We start from the raw sequence: 23975 nt of genomic DNA on the forward strand, positions 1-23975 counted from the left end.
CATTACAGTGTGGGTAAGTGCTGGAACCCATTCATGATTTACTAAGTTTATATACTTCATAATTTTTACAATATTTATATTATGTTTATACAATTTATAATGATGATATAATTTATATAATTTACTATAATTACTAAGTCCTATCTAGTGCACAGGTAGGATTTGAACCCAGGTTCTTGATGATTCCAAGCCCAGCAGTCAATCATGATAACCTATATAGAAAAGCACATAATTTGAGGAGGGAAAAAACACTACTTAACTGGGGGGTAGGGGGTGGGGATCGAGGAAGGCTCTATGGATAAGGTGATCCCTTAACTAAGTCTTGAAGTAAGGTAAAGATTATAAAGGACAGGCACTTTTTTTTAACACCCCTTCTTAGACTGAGCTTCTTCTGGTGAGGGGAGGTGTTTTATTTAAACTTATCTGCCCGGCACTGACACAGTGCTCTGCAAATAGAGAGTGTTTAATAAATATTTACTGAATGAGTGTAAAGCACTTTAGAAATGTAAGCTGTTATTACTATTGTTCTCACTCTAGAGAGCCAGGGCCTCTACCAGCCTTTTTTTCAAACACCTACCTTTTCTCCAGGGCATCTGGCTGCTCTCATCTGGACATACTAGTCTCCACAGCAGGTTCTACCATCTGTATTTATTACATATAATTCAAGTGCTTTCCAACCCAATAAATTCACAAAAACACAAAACCAAGTATGCCTCTCTGGGGTTGCTGAACAGTGACCAGCTGCAAACCAGTTTGGGCCCTGTGTGAAAGATGCCCTTGGACAACAGGCTAAGGAGCAGCAGTGTAGCTTCCCCAAAGTCAGAGGAGGGGGCACCTGGCCTGAAGTCCTGTCTGAGGGACACTTGACGAAGGATTCCAGGGGCAACCAAGGAGCTAGGCATCATGTCTCAGGAGGCACTTCACTAGGACGCTGTTCATTCTCAGTCCTGAGTGTTTCCATGTATTTCCTCATCTTCTCTGCCATCCAGGAAGGAGGGACAAAGGGCTTTAGCTCTTCCATCTTCAGATCCAGGCAGCCCCTGGGGAGACAATGGTTAGGGGTAGAGAGGGGAAGGGATGGAAGAACAGGGTAGTAAAGATGAGGAACCATGTCTGAAGATGGGATTGGCCACCGGGGACAACAGCAGGGGGATCCTGAGGCTGGTTCTGGGGGTTTCTCACCTGTAGTCATCACTGGCAGCTAGGTCTCGAATGTCCTCTTCAATGAGGAGATAGGCCTACAGACATAGAGAAGAAAGGAGAATGGTCAAAGTTACCAGGGGTCTTGGGCTTCCCTTACTGCTTCCAGAATGGTAGAGGAGAGGCTCTTAGGAGAAATCTCAGTCCAGGTAAGGGCCTAGTCTCAAAAGTAGGCAGACTGGGGAACAGACAAGTGACAGGGGGTTGTCACATGCATGAGGAATTGGATTTATTCTTCTTGACCCCAGAAGGCACAATAATACCAATATGTGAAAATCAGAGGTACATTTTGTTTTCTAACAAACTGTAGCTATCTGAAAGTGAAATGTGTTTTTCTAGAAGGTAGCAAGTTTCCCGCCATAGGAGGTATTTAAGCAATTACTTGTTCAGGATGCTGGAATAGGGAATGAATGCGTCAGAAAGGTTTCTTCTAACCCTACCATTCTAGGGAAAGCTAAGAGAATTGGGGTATCCCCCTTTTCTCTCATTTTCAAATCTTTCCCTATCTATCAGATTTTTCTTCTTTTTTGGGGGGGGTTAAGTGACTTGCCCAGGGTCACACAGCTAGTGAGCATCATGTGTCTGAGGCTGGATTTGAATTCAGGGCCTCCTGATTCCAGGGCTGGTACTCTATCCACTTCGCCACCTACCTGCCCCATACTGGATCCTTCTTTGCTGCCTATAAACACATCCAGGTCTCCCCAAACCTTAACAAATACTTACTTGACTCTGCCACACCCCTCAAGCTATGGTCTTATTCTTCTCCTTTCTCTCACAGTCAAACTTCTAGATTAAATTCTCTACATTTATTGCTTCCATTTCCTCTTCTCTCATTCACTTCTTAACCCTTTGCAATCTGGCTTCTGACTTCATCAACCAATGGAAACTGCTCTCTCCAAACTTACAAATAATCTCTTCATCAGCAAATCTGATGGCCTTTCCTCAGGACCCATCCATCTTGATCTGTCTGCAACATGTGACACTGACCACTCTCCATCCCTTCCTGGATTCTCTCCTTTCTAGGTTTTCTTGACACTGTTTCCTCCTGGTTCTTCAACTACCAGTCCAGCCAACCCTCCTCACTCTCCTTTACTAGATTACCATCCATATCTCATCGCTTAACATCGTTGGGTACCTCAAAGCTCAGTCCTAGACCTTTTCTTAATCTCTTTATAGTTCCTATTCTCTCTGTGATCTCATCAGCTTCTCTGGTTCAAATGATTGTCAGGTGACTCCCAGATTTATATAACCAGCTCCAGTATCTTTCTTGAGTTCTAGTCTTGGATATTTGCCACTAGCTATCTCATGAGCATTTGAAATTCAACAGATACAAAAGAAAACTCAGTATTTTCCCCCTGCCAAACCTCCTCCTTCTCACTTCCCTGTTTTCCATAGGAGCAGCATCATCCCTGACGTTTCACTCCTCTTCAGAGCCCATATCCAGTTAGTATCTTGTCAATTCTTCTTCCATGTCTTTCAGTCATTCTCTCATCTCCAGTCACAGAACCAGCACCTATTTTAGATCTTCATGCCTCTCACCTAACATGATTGCGATAGCTGTCTCACTGGTCTCCTTGCTGCCAGTCTCTCCTCTCTGAAAGCCATTTCACAGTTGCCATAGTGATACTGCCAAAGCTCAGATCTTTCCTGAAGAAGCATCGGTGACTCCTTATCTCTAGGGTCAAACACAAACCCCTCCATCCAGCATACAGAGCCCTTATGCTCGGGTTCTATCTATCTCTCTGGGTTTGTTCCACATTCCACGCACCTGAAAATCCAGCCAAACTGACAGGTTTGCTGTTCCTCATACACAACATTCTATCTCCAGTTTCGGTGTCTGTGCACAGGTAGTTAGTTACCAGTGCCTGAAAGGTTCCCCCTCCTATATGACCCTTACAATTCCTAGCACCCTTCAATATGCATATTACATGCTACTCCTCCTACATGAGGTCTCTTCTGATCCCTCTGAAATCACTTAGTATCTACTGTGTATATAATCTGTATTTTCTTTTTTTCTTTTTCTTTTACTTTTTTGATGAGGCAATGGGGTTAAGTGACTTGCCTAGAGTCACACAGCTAGTGAGTGTTATGTGTCTGAGGCTGGATTTGAACTCAGGTCCTCCTGACTCTAGGGCTGGTGCTCTATCCACTGCACCACCTAGCTGCCTGATGTATTTTCTGTATTAGGGGCAGCTAGGTGGTGCAGTGGATAGAGTACTGGGTCTGGAGTCAGGAAGACCCAAATTCAAATCCAGCCTCAGATATTTACTAGCTGAGTGATCCTGGGCAAGTCACTTAACTTGTCTGCCTCAGTTTCCTTAATTGTAAAATGGGGATAATGATAGTACCTCCCAGGGTTGTTGTGAGGATCAAATGAGATTATTAGTAAAGCACTTGGCACAGTGCCTGGCACACAGTAAGCACTATATAAATGTTAGCTATTGTTATTCTTATTATTGCTATTGTCTTATATAGGTATGTTTTCCTCAAAAGAATTTAAATTCCTCAACAGCAACTGCGCTTTCATTTTCTGTCTTTGTGTCTTGAGCACAGTTATCAGGAACACAGCAGGTGTTTAGTAAGTGCCTGTTAACTGACTGAAGCTCTCATTTCTTTTCTTCTTAACAACCTTATGAGGTAGGTAGCACAAGTATTATTATCCACATTTTACAGCTGAGGAAAGTGAAACTCTAACAAGTTAAGTGACTTGTCCAAAGTTACCCAGCTTGGGGGCAGCTAGGTGGTGCAGTGGATAGAGTACCAGCCCTGGAGTCAGGAGGACCTGAGTTCAAATCTCACTTCACACACATAACACTCACTGGCTGTGTGACTCTGGGCAAGTCACTTAACCCCACTTGCCTCACGTTAAAAAAACAAAAACAAAAAACAAAGTTACCCAGCTACAAAGAGCCACAATTCACAAGTGGAATTATACCATTTATATAACAGTGGAAAGAGCACTAACTCTAGAGACAGAAGACCTGGGTTCAAATCCCACTTCTGATGATTACTATTTTTGTGATTTAGTAATCTGTAAAAAGAGAGGATGAGATATAATCACTTCCTGGGTCTATTCTAGCTCTAGATTGATGACCTTGGGTCCTACAGTCTGGAAGATGAAGACATGTCTTCTTCAGGGTCAGAAGCCCTCCTCTCCCCTCCCCAAACAAAAGCTGACAACTGAGCTTTTATTTTGACCCCTTTCTCAGCAGCCCCTGGAAAGGACACTTACCATTTTGCCACCAGTGGCTCTCATGTGGTGCTGTTCTGCTAGCCAATGCTTGTCCTGGGGGTCAGCTGCATACTGCAGGGAAGGGAACCACAGGGTGGGGAAATCAGGTTGGTTTGGTCTTTTCCTGATCTGTATCTCCAAGCCCTTTTCTATCTGGTGGATCTCATGGAGAAACACAGACTTGTTCTGGTCTCAGACAGCAACAGGCAGTCCTTGGGTCTTTCCCATCAACTGCTTTTAAGCATACAGGTCAGATCCACAAGGGGCTAGGTGACAACTTCCCCTCAGCCCTTCTCTACCTATTCAAAGCACAGGTGGTCTCAAGCACCAGGCTGCCCTTTGGGCTTGGGTGAAGTCATGATGGTTTTTGGATTATGTCGTGCTAAGGGTGTGGTAAGCTTCTCCTCAGGTGTGTCAGGGCTTGGTGGGTTGAACTGCCATGCTTAAGCACTGCCAAGTCCAAACACATCCTTACTATTAGCGTTGTAATGTGTTTTTTTGTTTTTTCTGCTTTTTGGTGAGGCAACAGGGGTTAAGTGACTGGCCCAGGGTCACAAATATAGTAAGTGTCAAGTGTCTGAGGCCAGATTTGAACTCAGGTCCTCCTGACTCCAAGGCCAGAGCTCTATCCACTATGCCACCTAGCTGCCCCTTAACGTGCTTTTCTAAAGTCATTTGGCCACATAAGAAACTTTAAAGATAATTTAAAGGAAAAATAGTTAAGGAGGGTTAGAAGGGGGAATATGCTCAGCTTTTTTTCAAGAATAAAAATTCATATTTTTATAGTAATCATGTTTGTCAAATGTTTACAACTCTATGAGATGGCTTGAGTAGGTATAATTAATCCGATTTTAGTGATAAGGAAACCGATACTCAAAAATAAAGGAACTTGCCGATGACCACATAGCTAATGTAGGAACTAGGATCTGAACTGGTCTCCTAATTGCAAATCTCTCCTTTTATACCACCAGGCTGCCTTTCTATCCATTCTTGTTAGGTTTCTATGGGAATATGTACTTACGAGGTATTGGTGAGTGTATTTCCTATGAGGTGATGCTAGTGTTAACCCTGTAGCTCTCCATTTTTTTCATCCTTTCCCTAGGATCCCTTTAGCCCTTTATAATCCCACCCACAACAAAACAAAACCCAATTAGATTAAAGCAAGATAACAAAAATTTTCTAACAATCATGTTTTTCCTTTGTCCCACATTTCTGATAAGATCAGATTCTCATCTAAATTTTAGTTTTCCAGCCTACAGATAGGGCTGGGGTGGGGCTGGGGGGGTGGGAAGGGGAGGAAAAGGGGGGAGAACAGGTGATAATAATGAGAGACTGGCAGAGGATAAGTTTTTAATGAAGGGAGACTGAGCAGGAACAAAGTAGAGAAGTACATACACCATGTGTGTTCAACTGTGGCATGTGCTGACAAATTGTTGTATTGAAGAAGTTGGCCCTAGCTGTTCCCATTTTCATAGAAATCCTAGCACATTGGAGCTGGGACATTGGAGGGCCAATGCAGAATTTCACAGATAAGGAAACTGAGGCCCAGAATATGGAAGCAGCTTGCCCAAGGTCCCCTGATGGTGGCAGAGCTGGACCTAGAAGCTGGGTGCCTCTTTATTTCCAGTCCAGTATTCCTTCCACTGTAACCCGTGCAGGCAGGATAGGATGGTCATGCCACTGGAGGCTCTCGTGTGCCATCTTTCCTGACAACTGTTTCCTTCATATTCCTGAAGGGAATGTTCCAGGGCAGTCATCACTTACCTTAAAGAGGTGTGGGTGTTTGATATAGATCCTTCCTCTGGTGCCGCCCATGCCAAGAGCCCTAAAACAATACAATAACCAATGGAGGAATGGAGTCAGGGTTTTTCCAGCAAGGTGAGGACAGAACAATAGAGTGTCCTCTTTCAAGAACTTGCCAGTTGTGGGACCCTTGTGCTGTTCCCTCCCAGGAATATCAAAGTCTAATTTCTTACTTGTTGGCCCTAGAGCCCAGCACAAAGGTAGTGGATTCATTCAGCCGGGCTGGATCCCACTGTGTAAAGAGCAGAGAAGCAGAGGGTGAATATGTTAGGCAAGACAGATGCCACCTCAACCTTTACTTAATCAATTGCAACAGCTCTGCAGTTTTCAAAATGCTTTAATCACAAGCTTGTGAAGCAGGAAGGTCTAGATATTATCATTTGAAGCTCAGAACCAGGAAATGATTTGGTCAGTCACACAGCTAGGAAATGGCAAAGCTGAAACTTGAATCCAGGTCTAATGCTCTTTTCACTAAACCTATGGTGCTTCTTGAACCAAAGAAGTGGTGAATACTTGACTTTTGTAGCCAAAGGCTGTTTTCAAGAGGTAATAGGAAAACTCCCTCTATGATTATGACAGATAAGGTAGATCAATGTGTCCCTTTAGTACTAAAAGGGACTTTAGAAAGAGCTCATCTAATTGATCTTCCTAACTTACACAGGAAGAAACTGAGGCTCAGAAGTTAAGTGTTGTGCCCAAGGTCACATAGCTCTAAGTGCTGGGATTTGAACACAAGGTCATCTCATTTGAAGTCTAGTGCTCTTTCCACTGAAATGATTGTTACTTTTCAAACATTTATTCAACAAGTATTTTTTGAGCATGTACCCAGCTCTGTGAATGAGGATTCATAAATATATTGGCTTCTTGTCCTCAAGGAATTTATAGTTTCGTTGGAGAAATGAGATGACACAGATAGAAATCATTGAACGATAGCAGGCATCGTATAGCTAGGTGCAGAATCCTGGTTTAAAGATAAAAAAGTATAGATAACATTCCTCTTCAGAAGCAAAGGATATTAATAAAGATTGAAATAAATCATAATAAGCTTCATAGAGAAGACAGGACTTGAGTTGGATGGGTAATTCAGGTAGGGAAAGGAAGATATTTTGTAGAATGTCTCAAATTCATGGAGCCCTGTCCATTACCAAGCCAGTGAGCTCAGGGTCTGTGGAGCAGAGAAAGTTTTCTCAACAGGGAACCAAACTCTGTTTTTCACTCCCACTCATGATGGTGTACTAGAATGAGCATTAGATTTGGAATAAACAAGAGTTCAAGTCCTGGCTCTGACAATTCCTAGCTATGTAACCTAAGTCAAGTCACCTCTCCTCTCATGGATTTGCTACCTAACCTACAAAATGGTTATACCAATACCCTCATTACCCATACCTCAAATTTCTTATGAGAAAAGCAATTTGTAAAGTGCTATAGAAATGTGAGGTGTTGAAGCACCTCACATATCCCACAAGAGAAAACAAGATTCCTCCCTTTTCCTAATGTATAGCAGGTCAGAAAGTAACTCTCCAGAGTCCTTGAGGGCCAGAAAAAGGGCCTAACTTGGGCCAACCACTGTCACAGTCAGACACCATACCTTAGGACCCTCCCTCCGAATTGGTTCACAGGATTTTGGTTTCCACCTGGCAGGGAAAAATAGAAGAATCAGCCAACTGTTCAGAAAAGTTGCAAGGTCAATAATTAGGACTTCAGAACTTCACTTGAGCTCAGAGCAGTCAGACTAGAAGCCATTGCAGTCACATTTCTGTCACTAACTAGCTGTGTGACCTTAGATAAATAACTTAACTGCATACTCTCAGTTTCCCCATCTGTAAAATGAGATAAAATCCTGGTACAAAATTCAGACCGAACATAATGGACAATGTTGGTATTAACTTCTTCAAGTTAAGGATTCATTCTTCCTTTCTTTTAAAACAGAAAACTACTCAAGTGTACAGTAGCCTGTACTACCATTAATAATCTCTTTTTATGATGTTTTCCATGACTATTTTCAGAGATTGTGCAATAAGGGTTAATTTTGTGTTTAGTGCTATTTGTATAATGCATCAAAAAAATTTATTATTTAAAAAGAGAAAAATATAATAATCCTCATACTACTTTCTTCTTAGGTTGTTGTGAAGAGCAAGATAATCTACATACATAAGTCATAAAAAATGCAAGGTATTACACACCTAAGCCAAGGATGAATATTAATCTCACCTATCTCTCCTTCCCAGTTAATTAAAACATTTGGGATTCTCACAAGTGCTGCCCCTTGAATCCAATTTAACTGTGTAGAAAGCCCTTGTCTCCTCTCCCTCATTTGCTTCAGATTGTGATTACTACTGACAGTTGATATTTGTATGGCACCTTATAGTTTGGAAAGTGCCTTACATTCACAATCTGAATTGATCACTAAAGCTACCTTGTGAAGTAGGTAAAACAGGCTTCATTAATTCCCTGTTTTATAGATGAGGAAGCTGAAGTTCAGATAAAGTGATTTGCCCAAGGTCACACTGCTAGTATGTGATAGAGGCAGGATCTGAATTCAGGCCTTCTGACTCCAAATTCACTGCTCTTTCAACCATACAACAGCTTCCCACTCCATTTATGCAGTAATGCCCCTGTCTTGTTCCCTAACCTCATCTGCCCTCATACTAGATGCCAGCTGGAAAGCCCAGACCCCAGTCCCCACTTACACCATGCCTGAGGTTGACCTGTCATTTGAAAGGATGTGTCCTGGCGGCCGTCCCTTCCTCTGCAATAGAAAATGGCCCATCAGAAGGAGATCTTGGCTCCAGAGTCTAAGTCAGTTGGGATCCTGCCTGCTCAGTAGCCTACCCTGGGCTGTCTGCTACCACTAGAGTTCTTCTTTTGTTTTTAAAAGAAACTAGGTGGTGTTTGTGAGGGGTTGGGTAGAAGTAATACCTTTGAAGGTTTCTCAATCAGGGCTGAGGGGAAGGTAAGACAAAGGGGTGAGGTTCAGATTCTCTGGGAAGACCAGTACCTCCCATTTAAGCCTAACTGATTTCTTCCTCATCACCAGATGGAATAGGAACACACACACACATGAATATATGTGAGTGTGTATTTTTTTTTTTTTTTACCTTTTTTGGGATAGGGCTTCCTCGATGGGCACATTCTTCATCTGCTTGCCTGCCACGCTGGGAAAGGAGAGAGGAAAGTCAGTGGGGCAGTAAAGTCTCAGAGGAGACCATCAGACTTCCCGATAATGCTGTAGAGGATATATCTCAAAGGCACAAGTCACTGACCAAGACCTATTCTTCTAGGAGTAGGATGGCATCTTCCCCAGGCTCCAGAAAGAGACCCAATCATCTCTTATGCTACTCAGCTCCAGTGCCTCTAAAGAGTGGTCAGATCAAATTCCCAGCTAGTGTCAGATGCTTAACCCTCCCTGAAATTGGACCACTCCAACCCATTTGTGCTTCCAGGACAAAGCAGCTCTGACCTTCATCCCAGGAAGTTCATGAGTCAGTCTGGGTATCACTTTCTCCCCATCCGAAAACAGCAGCTTAGCCTAAGAGGAGACGACAAAAGTTAAAAAAAAAAATCTAGCAGGTGAGTGGTAGGGGAGGGGAAAGCTTGCTCCTTGCCTGGTTAATACTAATGCTATAGCACTTGTGTGCTAGCACTCATCTCTTTGGAACTCTCTGCCTTAGACTGTTGATGTCTTAATACAGAGATTCTAGGTGATGCTTTGATCACTATTAATAACAATATTGGGCAAAAGTAGGCATATTCTCTGACAAACACGCGGGGGTTTACAGATATGATGTCATTCCTTCCTTCCAAAGAGAAAGGAAAAGGGAGGGGACTAACAGTCCCCATGAAATTCAGCATAAAAGGTTCTTGACTGGAGTTAGGACACCAGACTTCTAGTCTCAACTCTGTCATTTATTTATTTATTTATTTTTTGGGTGAGGCAATCGGGGTTAAGTGACTTGTCTAATGTCACACAGCTAGTGAGTATCATGTGTCTGAGGCCAGATTTGAACTCAGGTCCTCCTGACTCCAAGATCTGTGCCATCTAGCTGCCCCTTCAACTCCGTTACTGATAAATAACAGTAGACTTTCTTACAGCACCTTACTATTTACAAAATATTTTCCTCACAACAACCCTTTGAAGTAGCTAGTTCAAGTATTATCACTCCCATTTTACAGATGAGAAAATTCATCAAAGAGGTTAAATGACTTGCCCAATGTCACACAGTAAGTGGGAAAAAATCAGGACTAGAATCCTTTAATCAAGTCCCTGATTCTAAGTCTAGTCTCTCCATTACACTGTGACTTGTGTGGCTTGTGAAAGCCATTTCTTTTCTCTGAGTCTCAGTTTCTCCATCTGTAAAAGGAAGAGACTGGTCCATCATCAGTATTTTTCAAACTGTGTATCAAATGGTTCTAAACAACAATTCTCATTTCCAACATACATATGGAATAGATTCAAATTTATAGGAACAAAAACTATTCCCCAATAGGATATGTCAAAGGATATGAACAGGCAGTTCCAAAGGAAAAAAATCCAAGCTATGAACAACCACATTTAAAAAAATGTCCCATGGGGCAGCTATCTGGTACAGTGGATAGGGCACTGGCTCTGGACTCAGGAGGACCTGAATTCAAATGTAGCCTTAGACACTTGACACTAGTTGTGTGACCCTGGGCAAGTCACTTAACCCCACTGCCTAGCAAAAAACAAAAAATGTTCCAAAATCAACAACGATTACAGAAATGGCAAATGTTGGAAGAACTGTAAGAAAACAGGCACATGAGTATACCGTGTAACTGTGAAATTGGTCCAGCCATTCTGGAAAGTCACTAGACTGTGCATACCCTCTGACCAAGCAATATAACTACTAAGCCAATACCCCGAAAAGATCAAAAAAAGAGGAAAAGGACTCATATGTAAAAATATTTGTATCAGCTCTTTTTGTTGTGAAACTAGAGTGCTCATTAATTGGGGAATGGCTAAACAAACTAAGATTTATGAATGTAATGAAATACTAGTGCACCATAAGAAATGATGAAAGGGACAATTTCAGAAAAAGCTGGAGAGACACATAAAATCATGCAAAGTGAACAGAACCAGAAGAACGATCTATATGATAACAACTACACTGTAAAGACAAACATCTATCTAAGACTTAAGAACTCTGATCAATGTAGTAACCAATCACAATTTCAAAGGACTGATGACAAAGCCTGCTTCCCCACTCCTGACAAGAGAGGTGGTGAACTCAAGATGCAAAACAAAACATACATTTTTGGAGACAGCCGATGTGAAAATCTGTTGACTGTGTATTTGTTATAAAGTTTTTTTTTTCTTTTCCTAATGGAGGAGAGGGGCAAAGGGGAGAACAACAAATGCTTTTAAATTGAAAATAAAATGTTTTTAAAATTTAAACAAAAGAAAAAGAACTCTGATGTTCCACATTAAGTGAACAAGGATTTACTAGACAATCTCATGACACTATTTTCTTCTTTAATACATTAAATGTAAATTATTCACAAATCAGAAATACTTATTCTGTAGGGCAATTTTTCAGTATGAAGATTGGCTTAATTTCTTCTACTCTTGAGTCAAGATTCACCTGACCCTTCTTTTATCTCAGGAGTATTCCACACCTCCAGGATGCCCAAATTGGTCTTTCAACATTTTAAATTCTAACGTGTTTGGTGTCCACATTAGTTTGAAATTCTGGCTTATATGATCTCCATGGTCCCACCAAAACCTAATACTTTATGACAACATGACAGAAATTGAGCCACTGAGAAGGGAGGTGACCATCTCAATATTATCCACCAAGCAGTAGCAAAGATGATATATTAGCTCCTAAGCTGAAGTTTAGTACCTTGATGGCTGCTTCAGAATATATAAATTACTAATTCCAGATCTTAGTTGGATTAGTTTGACAGGTATTATCAGAAAGCTCTCAGATGATGAACTTCATTCAGAAAGTCCCTAGACAGCTTTGGTTTCCGACTATATAACCCCTATCTCCTTAGGCTCCTACCTGTTCCAGACAACTTCGGCAGGCTTCCTGGATCAATTGCTCTGCATCAACATCTTCCCCAACATTGTCTCTGACATTAAATGCTGCTTTCTGAAAGAACTAGAGAGAAGACCAAGGAAAAGGTTAAAGACCTTGTCATCATACCTGTCTACCTTGTTGCTCATCATCAATAAGGGTAACAACAGTAAATGACAAGGAGCAGTATGGCTCATCTATTTCAAGAACATAACTAACAGGGCTAGGAAGGGTGAGCAGTCATCAGAAGAGGTGTGCTCTTCTATGATGTCAAACTGATATTGGGCTTCTTCAAATTTCAACAGACATTTTTAAAGTGACTATTATACTCAAGGTACTATATTAGGCACTGTGAATATAGAGAAAGGAATGACCCAGTCCTGGCCTTTAAGGAGCTTACCTTATATTGGGAAGGTCGGTGGAGGGACATGAGAGAGAGAGAGAGGGAGAGGGAGAAAGAGAGAAAGAAAGAGAGAGAGAGAGAGAGAGAGAGAGACAGAGAGAGATTGATTTAATACTAAGTAGGGTATAATGGAGATAAATGAAAGATCCAAAGTACTCTCAGAAAATCTCAGGAGTGACTTTTAGTTGCAGGAATCAAAGAAGGCTTTAAGAAAGAGGTGGCACCTGACCTGACCCTGAAGGAATAGGATTCTAAAACAAAGTGGTGCACTGAAAGCATAAGGGGTGATCAATCTTCCAAGTGGGATGTGAAGCAACCCTCCCTTTGACTTCAGGCCTTCCATCTGCTTCACCTGTCTTTTGATGGTAGAGAATTGGCACCCTTCACTCAATTGTGAACATTCTCACACCTGGTCATCCCCTTAACATCCCAGTGACTTTGAATTCCTGTAGATCATCATCCAAATCCCATTCCATACCCCTACCCCTTGATTCCTCATTCTCATCCCTCTCAACCTTCTCACCCCAAAGTTTCATCCTAACTCCATCCAGTCCTTCCCTTATGCCCTCCGGAATGGCTATTCCTTAAGCAACAATCTTTTCTTCATCCTAAATCTTTTCCTCTCCTACTCCTTCCATTGACTAATTCTTACTGAAACCTGGCCTCTCCCTGATGACACAGTCTTTCCAGTACTGGCTGCACCTTCTCATTCCCCTTGGTTCACTAGTAGGAGGGGGAGTGGGAATACTCTTTGCTCACCCTTGCCATTTTAAGGCTCTACTTCCATCACTCTGTAATCTGTCTTCCTTTGAGGACCATGCTACTCATAACCACCACCCAAGCAAAATTCCAGTAGCTACTGTCTTATAGACTGCTCTGCCGCTGCTGCACTGCTGGGTCAATTCCCTTCCTTCCTCAATGAGTTTGATATCTCACCTACAATTTTTCTTTCCTCCCCAACTCCTGTCCTTGTACTGGGGCAATGTCAACACACATACTGATTCTCCCTCAAATATCCTAACCACTCAGTTCTTCAACCTATTCACCTCCCATGAGCTACTCCTCCACCCAACTTCAACCACATACAAAGAAAGTCATACCTTTGGTCTTGTCATCATCCACAAATGTACCACCACTATGTTCAAGAACTCTGAAATATTCTTATCCTACTATGATCTATTGGCTTTTCACCTCTCCCTCTTCCTTCCCTTACAAAAACCCTACTCTTGGTCTGCACTGTGACCTAAAATCCTTTTACCCCTCAATTCTCTTGTAGGCCTTCTCCCCTGCATTAGCCACTCTCTCCTCTTGACTCTCTGGTAAACCAATTCAACACTACACCAGCTTCCTCTCTTGAATCTCTAGCCCCCTTAAAAGGCCAATTATGAGCAGCAAAGCCCCAGCCTTGGATCACCCCCACCATTTGTCAATTTCATTCCTACACAAATGCTGCTGAATGAAGGTGGAGAAAATCATGCAACCATTCTGCCTGAGTCCACTACAAATTTATGTTACACAAGCTCAACTGGGCCCTCAATACAGCTAGGCAGTCCTACTATATACCTCCCTTATCGGTTCACTATCCTACTCTCCACAGTGGCTCTTTCAAACCTTTTATCCCTCCTCAAACCTATGGCTTCCCCTCCCCTCCTCAGCTGAGAATCTTGCCTTATATATTCTACAGAAAAAAACTGAGGTCATTCACAGTGAATTCTCTATTCTCCCCTCTTCCCCATCTTCCATCACTCAGAAGCCTTCTGCCACTTTCTCTTCCTTTACCTGTTTCACATGATGAAATGGCCTTAGTCTTTAACCAAGGGTAACCCTGCTGCTTGTTCAAGTGATCCCATTCCAACCCATCTACTCCAACAGACTGTCCTCCTCTGTAATCCCCAATCTTTTACTTATTTTCAATCTCTCCCTCTCTACTGGTTTATTTCCTACTGCCTACAAATATGTCCATGTCTCCCTATCCTCAAAAAACTTTCACTTGATCCTTCTATTCCTGATATCAGCTTTTATCTCCTCTGCCCTTTGTAGCTAAACTCCTCAAAAAGGTCTTCTATAATAGGTGTCTCCAATTTCCCTCCTTTCACTGTCTTCTTAATTCCTTACAATCTGGCTTCCACCTTGTATCATTCCATTGAAATTGCTCCCTCCAAAGTTACTAATGATCTTTTAGTCACCAAATACAATGACCTTTTCTCAAACCTCATTCTCCTTCACCTCTTTTTGGCTTTTGACACGGTTGATTACTCTCTCCTCCTTAATTCTCTCTTCTCTCTAGTTTTCAGGACACTACCCTCTCCTGGTTCTCCTCCTACCTATCTGACTGCTCCTTTTTTCAGTCTCCTTTGCTGGATCCCCCTCCAGATCACACCTTCTAACTGTAGCTGTCTCTCAGGGTTCTGTCCTGGACCCTCTTCTCTTCTCCTTCCACATTACTTCACTTGATGATCTCATCAGCTCCCATGGACTTGATTACCATCACCATGCTGATGATTCTTAAATCTATCCATCCTGTCCCAAACTCTCTGCTGACCTATAATCTCGAATCTCCAACTGCCTTTTAGACATTTGAAGTGGATGTCTATTATACATCTTAAACTCAATATATCCAAAATGCAACTCATTATCTTTCCCCCTAAACCCTCCCTAATTCCTACCTTCCCTATTACTAATAAGGGTAACACCATCCTCCCAAGCCATCAGGTTCACACCCTGGGAGTCATTCTGGACTTCTCACTATCTTCATCATAATTACTAGCAAGATGAGGCCTTGCACAACATTTAATTGTGACCCAGGCATTCCAGACCAATTTAATCATCTCTTTATCCTTCCAGTTTTAATATCTGTGCTGCCTAATACAGCCCCTAATATAAGTAAAAGATCTAACAAGGTTCTCTCCATATCTATTTCCGTATGTAAATGGGAGAACGTGACTCCATTATTATGAAATTTCAAATGTGATTATAAATATGATGTTCTGTAGTAAGAACGAATTGAATAAATTTTATCTGAAACATCCACTAACCTCCTTTAAAACAGTAAGTTACAGCAGAACACAAAAAAGGAGGGGGATTCAGGGGTTAGAGAGAGGCGATTAGCTGATGCTTTGACTAACCAATGTTATCAAAACCTTCCTGAATTGGATATTTGTTCAGGCCTATAATTTGACTTATGCTTTTGGGTTTCTTTTTCTAAAGCACTGGGATTGTGGTAAAAATGAGTTTCTTTGTAATCAGGCTTAAAGTTGTTCCAAGCAAAGATTCTGAGGTTGGTTGCTTCAACCACAAAAGTGATTTATCTAAAGTACAGGTCTGATTAGGTCACTGCCCTACTCAATAAACTCTAGTGTCTTCCCTATTGCATCCAGGAGCAAATACAAAATGCTGTTTGGCATTCAAAGACCTTCATAAGCTAGGCCCCTCCTACTTTACCAGTCTTCTTACACCTTACTCCCCACATGCTCCTCTCTCCAGCGACATTGAGTTCCTGGCTCTTCCATCAACCACTTGGGGCATTTTCTTTGGCTCTCCCCCATGCCTGGAATGCTCTCCCTCATCTCCACTTACTGGCTTCCCTGGCTTCAAGGTCCAACTAAAACTCTACCTTCTATGGGAAGCCTTCCCAATCCTTCTTAACTACAGTGCCTTCTCTCTATTAATTATCTCCTATTTACCTTATATATAGCTTGTTTTATATATTTGTTTACATGTTGTCTCCCCCATTAGATTGTAAGCAGGGACTGTCTTTTGTCTCTTTTTGTATCCCCAGTTTCTAGCATACTGCCTAACATACTGTACATGCATATCTACAATGTTTATTCATTGATTGACCTTCCTAAATGCTAGGAAGTGGAAAATGACATGTCCAGTTCAGAGAACAGCTAGGAGTCCTGTTCAGTGAAAGAGAATGACGTTGGGGTCAGAATGTGGATGGGAACTGGTATTGCATGCTCAATGTTACACTGAAGGTTTCTGAATAGAGAAGTGACATGGTCAGACTTGTTCCTTAGGAAGATCAGTCAGGAGATTACTACAATTGTATGAGTGAGAAATGATGAGATCTTGAACCAAACTGGTAGTAGAATGAGTAGACAGAAGGCAAGGGTTGTGAGAGATGTGTGGAGTAGACTTAACAACAGATTCGATGTAAGAAAGTGATGAGAGCCTGAAAAATCCAATGGCTAAAATGTATAAATTTACAAGGAGTATGGTAGGATATGTTCTTTCACTATTTTTGTAAACAAGTTATGTAATATTGGAATTAATTGTTTTTTGAATGTTTAATAGACTTCACTTTTAAGTCCATCTGGTCTTGGGGTTTTTTCTTTTAGGAGTTCCTCGATAAACTGTTCAATTTCATTTTCTGAGATTGAGTTATTTAAATTTTTTTGTTAATGTGGTTATTTTATATTTTTGTAAACATTTATCCATTTATTAGCTTTATTGGTATATAAAAGAAAAATGACTTTTTAATAATTTCCTTTATTTCCTGTTCATTTGTTTTGCACTTTCCCTTTTCATTTTCGATATTGGCAATGACAAATGTTGGAGGGGGTGTGGAAAAATAGGGACACTAATGCACTGTTGGTGGAGTTGTGAACTGGTCCAACCATTCTGGAAAACAATTTGGAATTACGCCCAAAGGGCTATAAAACTGTGTACATCCTTTGACCCAGCAATACCACTACTAGGTCAGTGCCCTAAAGAGATCAAAGAAAAGGGAAAAGGATCTACCTACAAAAATATTTATAGCAGCTCTTTTTGTTGCGGCAAAGAATTGGAAATGGAAGGGATGTCCACCTTGAAGAATAGATGAACAAGTTGTGGTATATGACTGTGATGGAATACTATTATGCTATTAGGAAATGACGAATAGGGATGGTTTCAGTAAGATTTGGGAAGTCCTACATCAAGTGATGCAAAATAAAATGAGCAGAACTGGAAGAACATTGTACACAGTAACAGCAATATTGTAATAATAATCAACTTTGAAAGACTTAACTTCTCTGATCAATACAATCATCCAAGATAATTCCAAAAGATTCATGATGAAAAATGAAGATCTACCTTCATGGGACCCTGAATGTAAACTGAAGCGTATTTTTTTCTTTGTTTATTTTTCTTGCCTTTTCTTTCTTGCAATGTGGCTGATGTGGAAATATGTTTTACATGACTTCATATATATAATGGATATCATTCTTGCCTTCTCAATGGGTAGTGGAGGTAGTGGAAGGAGAGAATTCGGAACTGGAAATTTTATTTTATTTTTTTTTAATGGTAATTTTTATTTAATTTTTTGTTTTCAACACTTACTTCCACAAGATTTTGAGTTCCAAATTTTCACCCCATCTTGCCCCTCCCCCTACCCCAAGATGGCATGCATTCTAAATACCCCTTCCCTTAATCTGCCTTCCCTTCTATCTCTTCCCTCCTTCTCTTATCCCCTTCCCCTTCTATTTTCCTGTAGGGCAGGATGGATTTCTGTACCCCATTTCCTGTATTTCCTATTTCCCAGTTGCATGTGAAAACATTTTTTTTAAACATGTGTTTTTAAAACTTTGGGTTCCAAATTTTCTCCCTTCCTCCCTCCCCACCCACCCTCATTGATAAGGCAAGCAACTAAATATAGGTTATATATATGCAGTTATGCAAAACACTTCCATAGTAAACATGCTGTGAAAAACTAACTCTATTTCCCTTAATCCTATCCCGCCCACCCATTTATTCTATTCTTTCTTTTGACCCTGTCCCTCCTCAAAAGTATTTGCTTCTGATTACTCCCTTTCCCAATCTGCCCTCCTCTCTATCATTCCCCTACTCTCTTGTCCCCTTCCCCCCCTATTTTCCTGTAGGGTAAGACAGATTTTCACACCCAATTGAGTGTGTATGTTATTTCCTCCTTAAGTCAAATCCTATGAGAATAAGATTCACTCATTCCCTCTCACCTTCCCCCACTTCCCCTCCACTGTAAGAGCCTTTTCTTTTCTGGGTTTTTTTTTTTTTTGTGGGATAATTTACCCCATTCTACCTCTCCCTTTCTCCTTCTCCTAGTATATTCCTCTCTCATCCCTTAATTGTATTCTCCAGATATGACCCCTTCATTTTCAACTCACCCTGTGCCCTCTATCTATCTATTTATATCAATATATACATACATGTAATTTTTTCCCCTCCAACTACCCTAACACTGACAAAGGTCTCATGCGTTACAAATATCATCTTTCCATGCAGGAATGTAAACAGTTCAACCTTAATAAGTCTCTTATGATTTTCTTTCTCCTGTTTACCTCTTCATGTTCCACTCGCGTCTTGTATTTGAAAATCAAATTTTCTATTCAACTCTGGTCTTTTCATCAAGAATGCTTGAAAGTCCTCTATTTCACTGAATGACCATTTTTTCCCCTGCAGGATTATACTCAGTTTTGCTGGGTAGGTGATTCTTGGTTGTAATCCTATCTCCTTTGCTCTCTGGAATATTATATTCCATGCCCTGCAGTCTCTTACAGAACTAGAAATTTTAAAGGAAGCCTTCCCTGAACCTTCCAGCTGCTATTTCCTCTACCCCAAATTATCTTCTGTTTTGTTATCTCTTGATGTGCATATCCCCTGGGTAGACTGCAAGATCCTTCAGGGCCCAGATTGTCATTACATTTATACCAGATTTGTCATTATATCCCTAGCTCCTAGCACAGAGCCTGACACAAAGCAGGTGCTTTATAAATACTTGTTGATTGACAGATAATGAGAGCTAACAGTGGAACCAGTTGTCTTATTAGTTGGAAACATATTAAAAACCTTCTTTTTAATCCAACTGAAAATATTAAGAAATAATATTTTCTCCAGCCAAAAACCCTTTCTAGACTTTCCCTTTAGGAAAGCAGGTAAAGAAAGAAAGCTAAGGTTCCAGGAAACAGATCAAGGTGGAACACTAATCTTAAGTCTTACTTATTTAAGATCACCTAAAGGCTGTGACATCTTTTCCATTCAAGGATTAAGATACTGATCACAGGAATGAAGTCCTTTTAGTACTTAAGGGGAATGGTCAAGGAAGAGAGTACTGCCTATTCTGGAATGCTAACCCCAAATCATATTTTAACATATTTTAATCTTTTCCTTGTTCAAGATCCCTATAAATGTTACCTCAAATTGTTTTGGGGTAGAGAGACATGTCAGAGGGCATGAGGGGAGTTATGCCAGTTTGGAGATCTCTTTAAGCTAGAAATGGCATAGATATGGAATAATAATAAATTAAATTGTTTCTGGCAGTCTTATGCTTAAAATGCAGAGTGTTACTATTTTTCTTTGACACTAGGCAGTGTGTTGTGCATCTCCGGAGGTCTTCAAGCAGAGGCTGAATGGTTATCTATCAGAGATATGATAGAAGGGACCCATGCGTTGGACAAGGGGTGACACTACAAGGATAGAGGGCAAAGAACAAGGGAAGAGAGAGTCTTCTTCTTCTTCTTTTTTTTTTTTTGTTTAGAGAAGAGATGGTCTTGATATATATATTGTGCCCTGGTCAGACCCTATTTGGAGTACTACATGTAGTTCTGAGTACTGTATTTTAGGAAAGACATTAATTAGCTAGATAATGCCCAAGTTCCCACATGAAGACCCACTGAAGAACTGGGGATATTTAGTTTGAAGAAGTAAAGATTTAGGTGGCTGTGATAGTTGTCTTCCAAGTGATCAAAAGGCTATCATTCTAAGGAGGGAGTAAATTTTTTGAGCGTGGCCCCAGCATGCAGAACTAAAAGAAATAGACAGAAGTAGCAAAGATAAAGACTTAGATTTAAGTTAAGGCATAATTTCCCAACAGCTATCAAAAAATGAAAGATGGCTGCCTTAGAGGGAGTAGATTCCTCTTTGATGGATATCTTACGCAAAAGCTATGGAGTAAATTCTTTCTCAGGGACAGACTGGACTAGACAACCGGAGTCCCTTTCAATTCTGAGATTCAGTAACCTCTAAAATCTGAGATTCTCTAATGCTAAGTCCTACTTCATACGATAGGTATACAATAGCTATGGAATTCATACCACAAGAAGTCTTACAGGTAGAAAATATAAAGGGCTTATACAAGTGAATCAATGACAGAGCCATAAATAGCTGTGGGGGAAAGGGACCTCTGATTGCATCTAATGTAATCTGTTCCTGAACAGAAATCTTCATTATGATAGTCCCAAGTGGTCACTCAAGATTCTTCTTGTAGATTTCCAGTGACACAGATCTCACTACCTACCTTTTAAGGCAGTCCATTCCACTGCTGGATAGCTCTAATTGTAATGAACTTCTTCCTTATATTGAGCCCAAATCTGCTTTTGCAATTTCTACCTGAGATAAGTTCTACCATCTAGGGTTAATCAGAACATGTCTAATTCTTCTTCTACATGACAGCTCCTCAAATGATCACCAATAGCTATCTATTCATCTATCTATCTATCTATCTATCTATAATGCTACTTCAAAAGACTTCTCTACTTTAAGCTAAAAACCTGCAGGCTCTTCAAACCATTTTTTATGGCACAGTCTCCAAACCCTTTGGAAAACAAAATGACAAACCACTCCAGTAACTTTGCCAAGAAAACTCCAAATAGGGTCACAGTCAGGCATGGCTGAAACAAAGGAACAACAATAATTACTCCAGTTCCTTTAACATATTGATTGCCCTTGTTTGGAAATACTCCAACTTGCCCCTCAAATGGTACCCACCTAGATCTGAATGCAATGCTCCACATATCATCTGAGTAGGGCATGGGACATCATCTTTATTTCTGATATCCTTTAAGGTTGATGTCAGAGAAGACAACCAAATCTTCCCATGGGACATTCCTTAGGGCTATCAGCAACAGAATAGTAGGATAGATGGACTTCGAGTCTGAACCAGTGTGAGTATATCCCCACCAGATGTTTTCTGATGATCACTTACTGGGAATGCTGATAGAGAAGATTTTCTGACATGTATGAGTTGGATTAGGTGGATTTGGAGGTCCCAGGAGGACTCAGATTCTGTGATTCTGATGTAGAAGATTAGATCCAAGTAAACAGGGTGGGTCTGTTAGGATTTCCTTGCCTATTTTTTCTCCAGCATCACTTACCTTCATGTATTTGTTGAAGACTGTCTGAATCTCCTCATTGATGCTAGGTTGTAGGACAGCTCGAAGCAGATCCATAGAGATGGCAGGGTCTGTGAAGCTGCATTCCAAAAAGGGGAAAATGTCACATTGGTTCCAAACGCTTGATTCCTCTTTGTGCTGCCAGGGTCAATGACTCTTGTTATGGCTTCTCTGACATTAAATAGTCCTTAAATAAGTACTTAACCTTAAAGAAGCATGACTTATCAACTTCTAAAACTGTCATTCAAAAAGCCAATCAGTAAACATTTAGAGTATCTACTACATTTAAGGCATTATAAATTTAAGAGACAGGTCTTGCTCTGAAAGAGATTACAACCTGGTTTGGGAGATAAAAAAACAAACATATTATACCAGCCTAGGGCTTATATCCAACTATCAACTCCTTATTAATGTTACTGGGATCTGTCTTGGGAGGAAGCTGGTACTGGAATACAAATAAACTAGGCCTTACAGTCTACAGAGTTTTGACTTGATTTCTTCCAAACCCAAAGAAACCCATACACACATGTGAAGTTCTGAAGACTGGTCAATTATTACTACAAATACTTGGCAGCATCCAGGAGACTTAGGTCAAGGTGAAGGATTCTGGCCATGGGGAAGACTATGACAGACTTGGCTAACTCACTAGCTAGCCTTCAACTGACCCCTAATTATCTTACAATCTTTGATTTTTCAGAACGTTGTGGGGAAAATATGTTAGAGTAGAAAATGCTCTTAAAACCCATCTAAGCCATTTCATGCCCCTAGAAATCATCCTCAACTTATAGAGGAAGAAATAGAGGTCTAGGTAAGGGAACTGACTTGTCTAAAGCCAGAGGCTCAAGAACTGGAATGTACCCAAGAAACTAACTGGTCCAAATCCTTCATTTTACACAGGAAAAATACTAAGGTCCAGAGAAGACGAGTGACTTGTCCAAGGACACAGACAAGATTATATAATTTAGCGTTAGAAGGATTTTTGGAGGTCACCCAAGGGAGAAAAACCCTCTCATTTTACATTTTTAGAAACGGAGGCAATTTGTTTTCTGGCTCTTCTCATTCTAAATCAGTGTTTTTTCTTTTGCAGCACACAGGGTCTGCCCTCCTGACTTCTTCACAGGCCCCTCTCCAGCCTCCAGAGGGGAGGACTCCCCTTTTCCTCCCCCCCAGCAGGGGGGACCCGGGGTAGCTGGTGCCCCCGCATCGTCCCCGGGCCCGGGAGACTCACCTCGTAGTCATCTGGGAGCGGCGGCCCCTGCGCTGCACCTGCCGATGTTTGATCATGATGTTCCAGGGGTTCTGTGGGAACCAAGGCGCTGGTGAGCCCCCTGAGCCCCAGATCCCAGGCGACAGAGGAGGGGCTCAGTCCTAGCCTCCCGCTCCAGCTTAGCTCCCCGCCCCGGCAGGCCTCGTCCTGGCTCAGCCCGAGGCGCCCGGGCCCCCCTTTCCCGGCGCTCCTCTCTCACCGTGACCACCAGCTGCCCTGCCGAGCCCTCGTCCCCAGGCTCGGGGCCGCCCCGCTCCGCTCCACTGGGACCCCGCGGCTGCTCTGGATCCCGAGTGGCCCCCATGGTCCCTCCCTCCCGCTCCCTGCCAGGCCACCGCCGCCACCCCAGCAGTTATCTCCGTAGCAGCCGGTGGTCCAGCCCAGCCCCTCAGCCACCGGCCGGAAGCGAGTCCGTCAACGTCATTGCGCCGCGCCGCGCCACCCCCCGGAAGAGCGACGCGGCAGGCGGCGGGGTTGCCATGGGAACCGAGCGGGGCGTGCGTCCGTGAGCGAGAGAAAAGGGGAAGAGAGAGAGCCGGCTGCTTTTGGGGCCAGGAGCGGCTTAGGGTGGGCGTCGGTCCGGGCTTCTGCGGAGGGGGTGACTGATGGGACGCCCCCCACCCCGACCCCAACACCACCTGCAGGCTGCGGGTTTAACTGCGGGGCGGGCTGTTAGTAGTTGAAAACTGAGGGACTCTAAGTGCCACCTGCGCCTGGGCCACGGAGAGAAACGTAGTCGCTGTGTGACCTTGGGCAAGTCTCTTTCCCTTTCTGGGCCTCTTTGTCCTCCTCTGTAAAATGAAGCGGGTTAGTCGAGGCTATCTTTAAGATTCCTTCCGTCTCTGATATTCTTAAATACCTGGGGTCTTTGCTAGGAATGGAGGGCGACAGAGAAAGCCCTGGACTC

General features: G+C 42.0%; 1 protein-coding gene across 1 annotated transcript; it reads right to left on the reverse strand.

Annotated features, from left to right (window-relative positions):
- Window positions 1-628: 628 nt before the first annotated feature.
- Window positions 629-23372, reverse strand: DNTTIP1 (deoxynucleotidyltransferase terminal interacting protein 1). Its single transcript, XM_027869758.1, has 13 exons — window positions 23268-23372; window positions 23030-23100; window positions 21784-21880; window positions 12259-12357; window positions 9696-9764; window positions 9334-9390; window positions 8926-8984; window positions 7824-7869; window positions 6409-6467; window positions 6197-6257; window positions 4433-4504; window positions 1183-1238; window positions 629-1040 (listed from the first exon to the last, which is right to left on the reverse strand). Exons 1-13 carry the CDS (start codon window positions 23370-23372, stop codon window positions 902-904), a joined length of 990 nt encoding a protein of 329 aa, XP_027725559.1. The 3' UTR covers window positions 629-901.
- Window positions 23373-23975: the final 603 nt, after the last annotated feature.

The sequence above is a fragment of the Vombatus ursinus genome, unplaced genomic scaffold, assembly GCF_900497805.2.
Source record: "Vombatus ursinus unplaced genomic scaffold, bare-nosed wombat genome assembly UNPS02014793.1, whole genome shotgun sequence".
Classification (NCBI taxonomy): Eukaryota; Metazoa; Chordata; class Mammalia; order Diprotodontia; family Vombatidae; genus Vombatus; species Vombatus ursinus.

Excerpts from the sequence above, each read along its gene's own strand:
- DNTTIP1 (XM_027869758.1), bottom strand. The coding sequence starts at position 23,372 with ATGGGGGCCACTCGGGATCCAGAGCAGCCGCGGGGTCCCAGTGGAGCG. Across the intron at positions 12,358-21,783 it reads TCTTCAACAAATACATGAAG|TTCTTTCAGAAAGCAGCATT; the intron begins GTAAGTGATGCT and ends TCTTCTCTCTAG. Across the intron at positions 8,985-9,333 it reads GAAGCCCTATCCCAAAAAAG|AGGAAGGGACGGCCGCCAGG; the intron begins GTAAAAAAAAAA and ends TTTCTATTGCAG.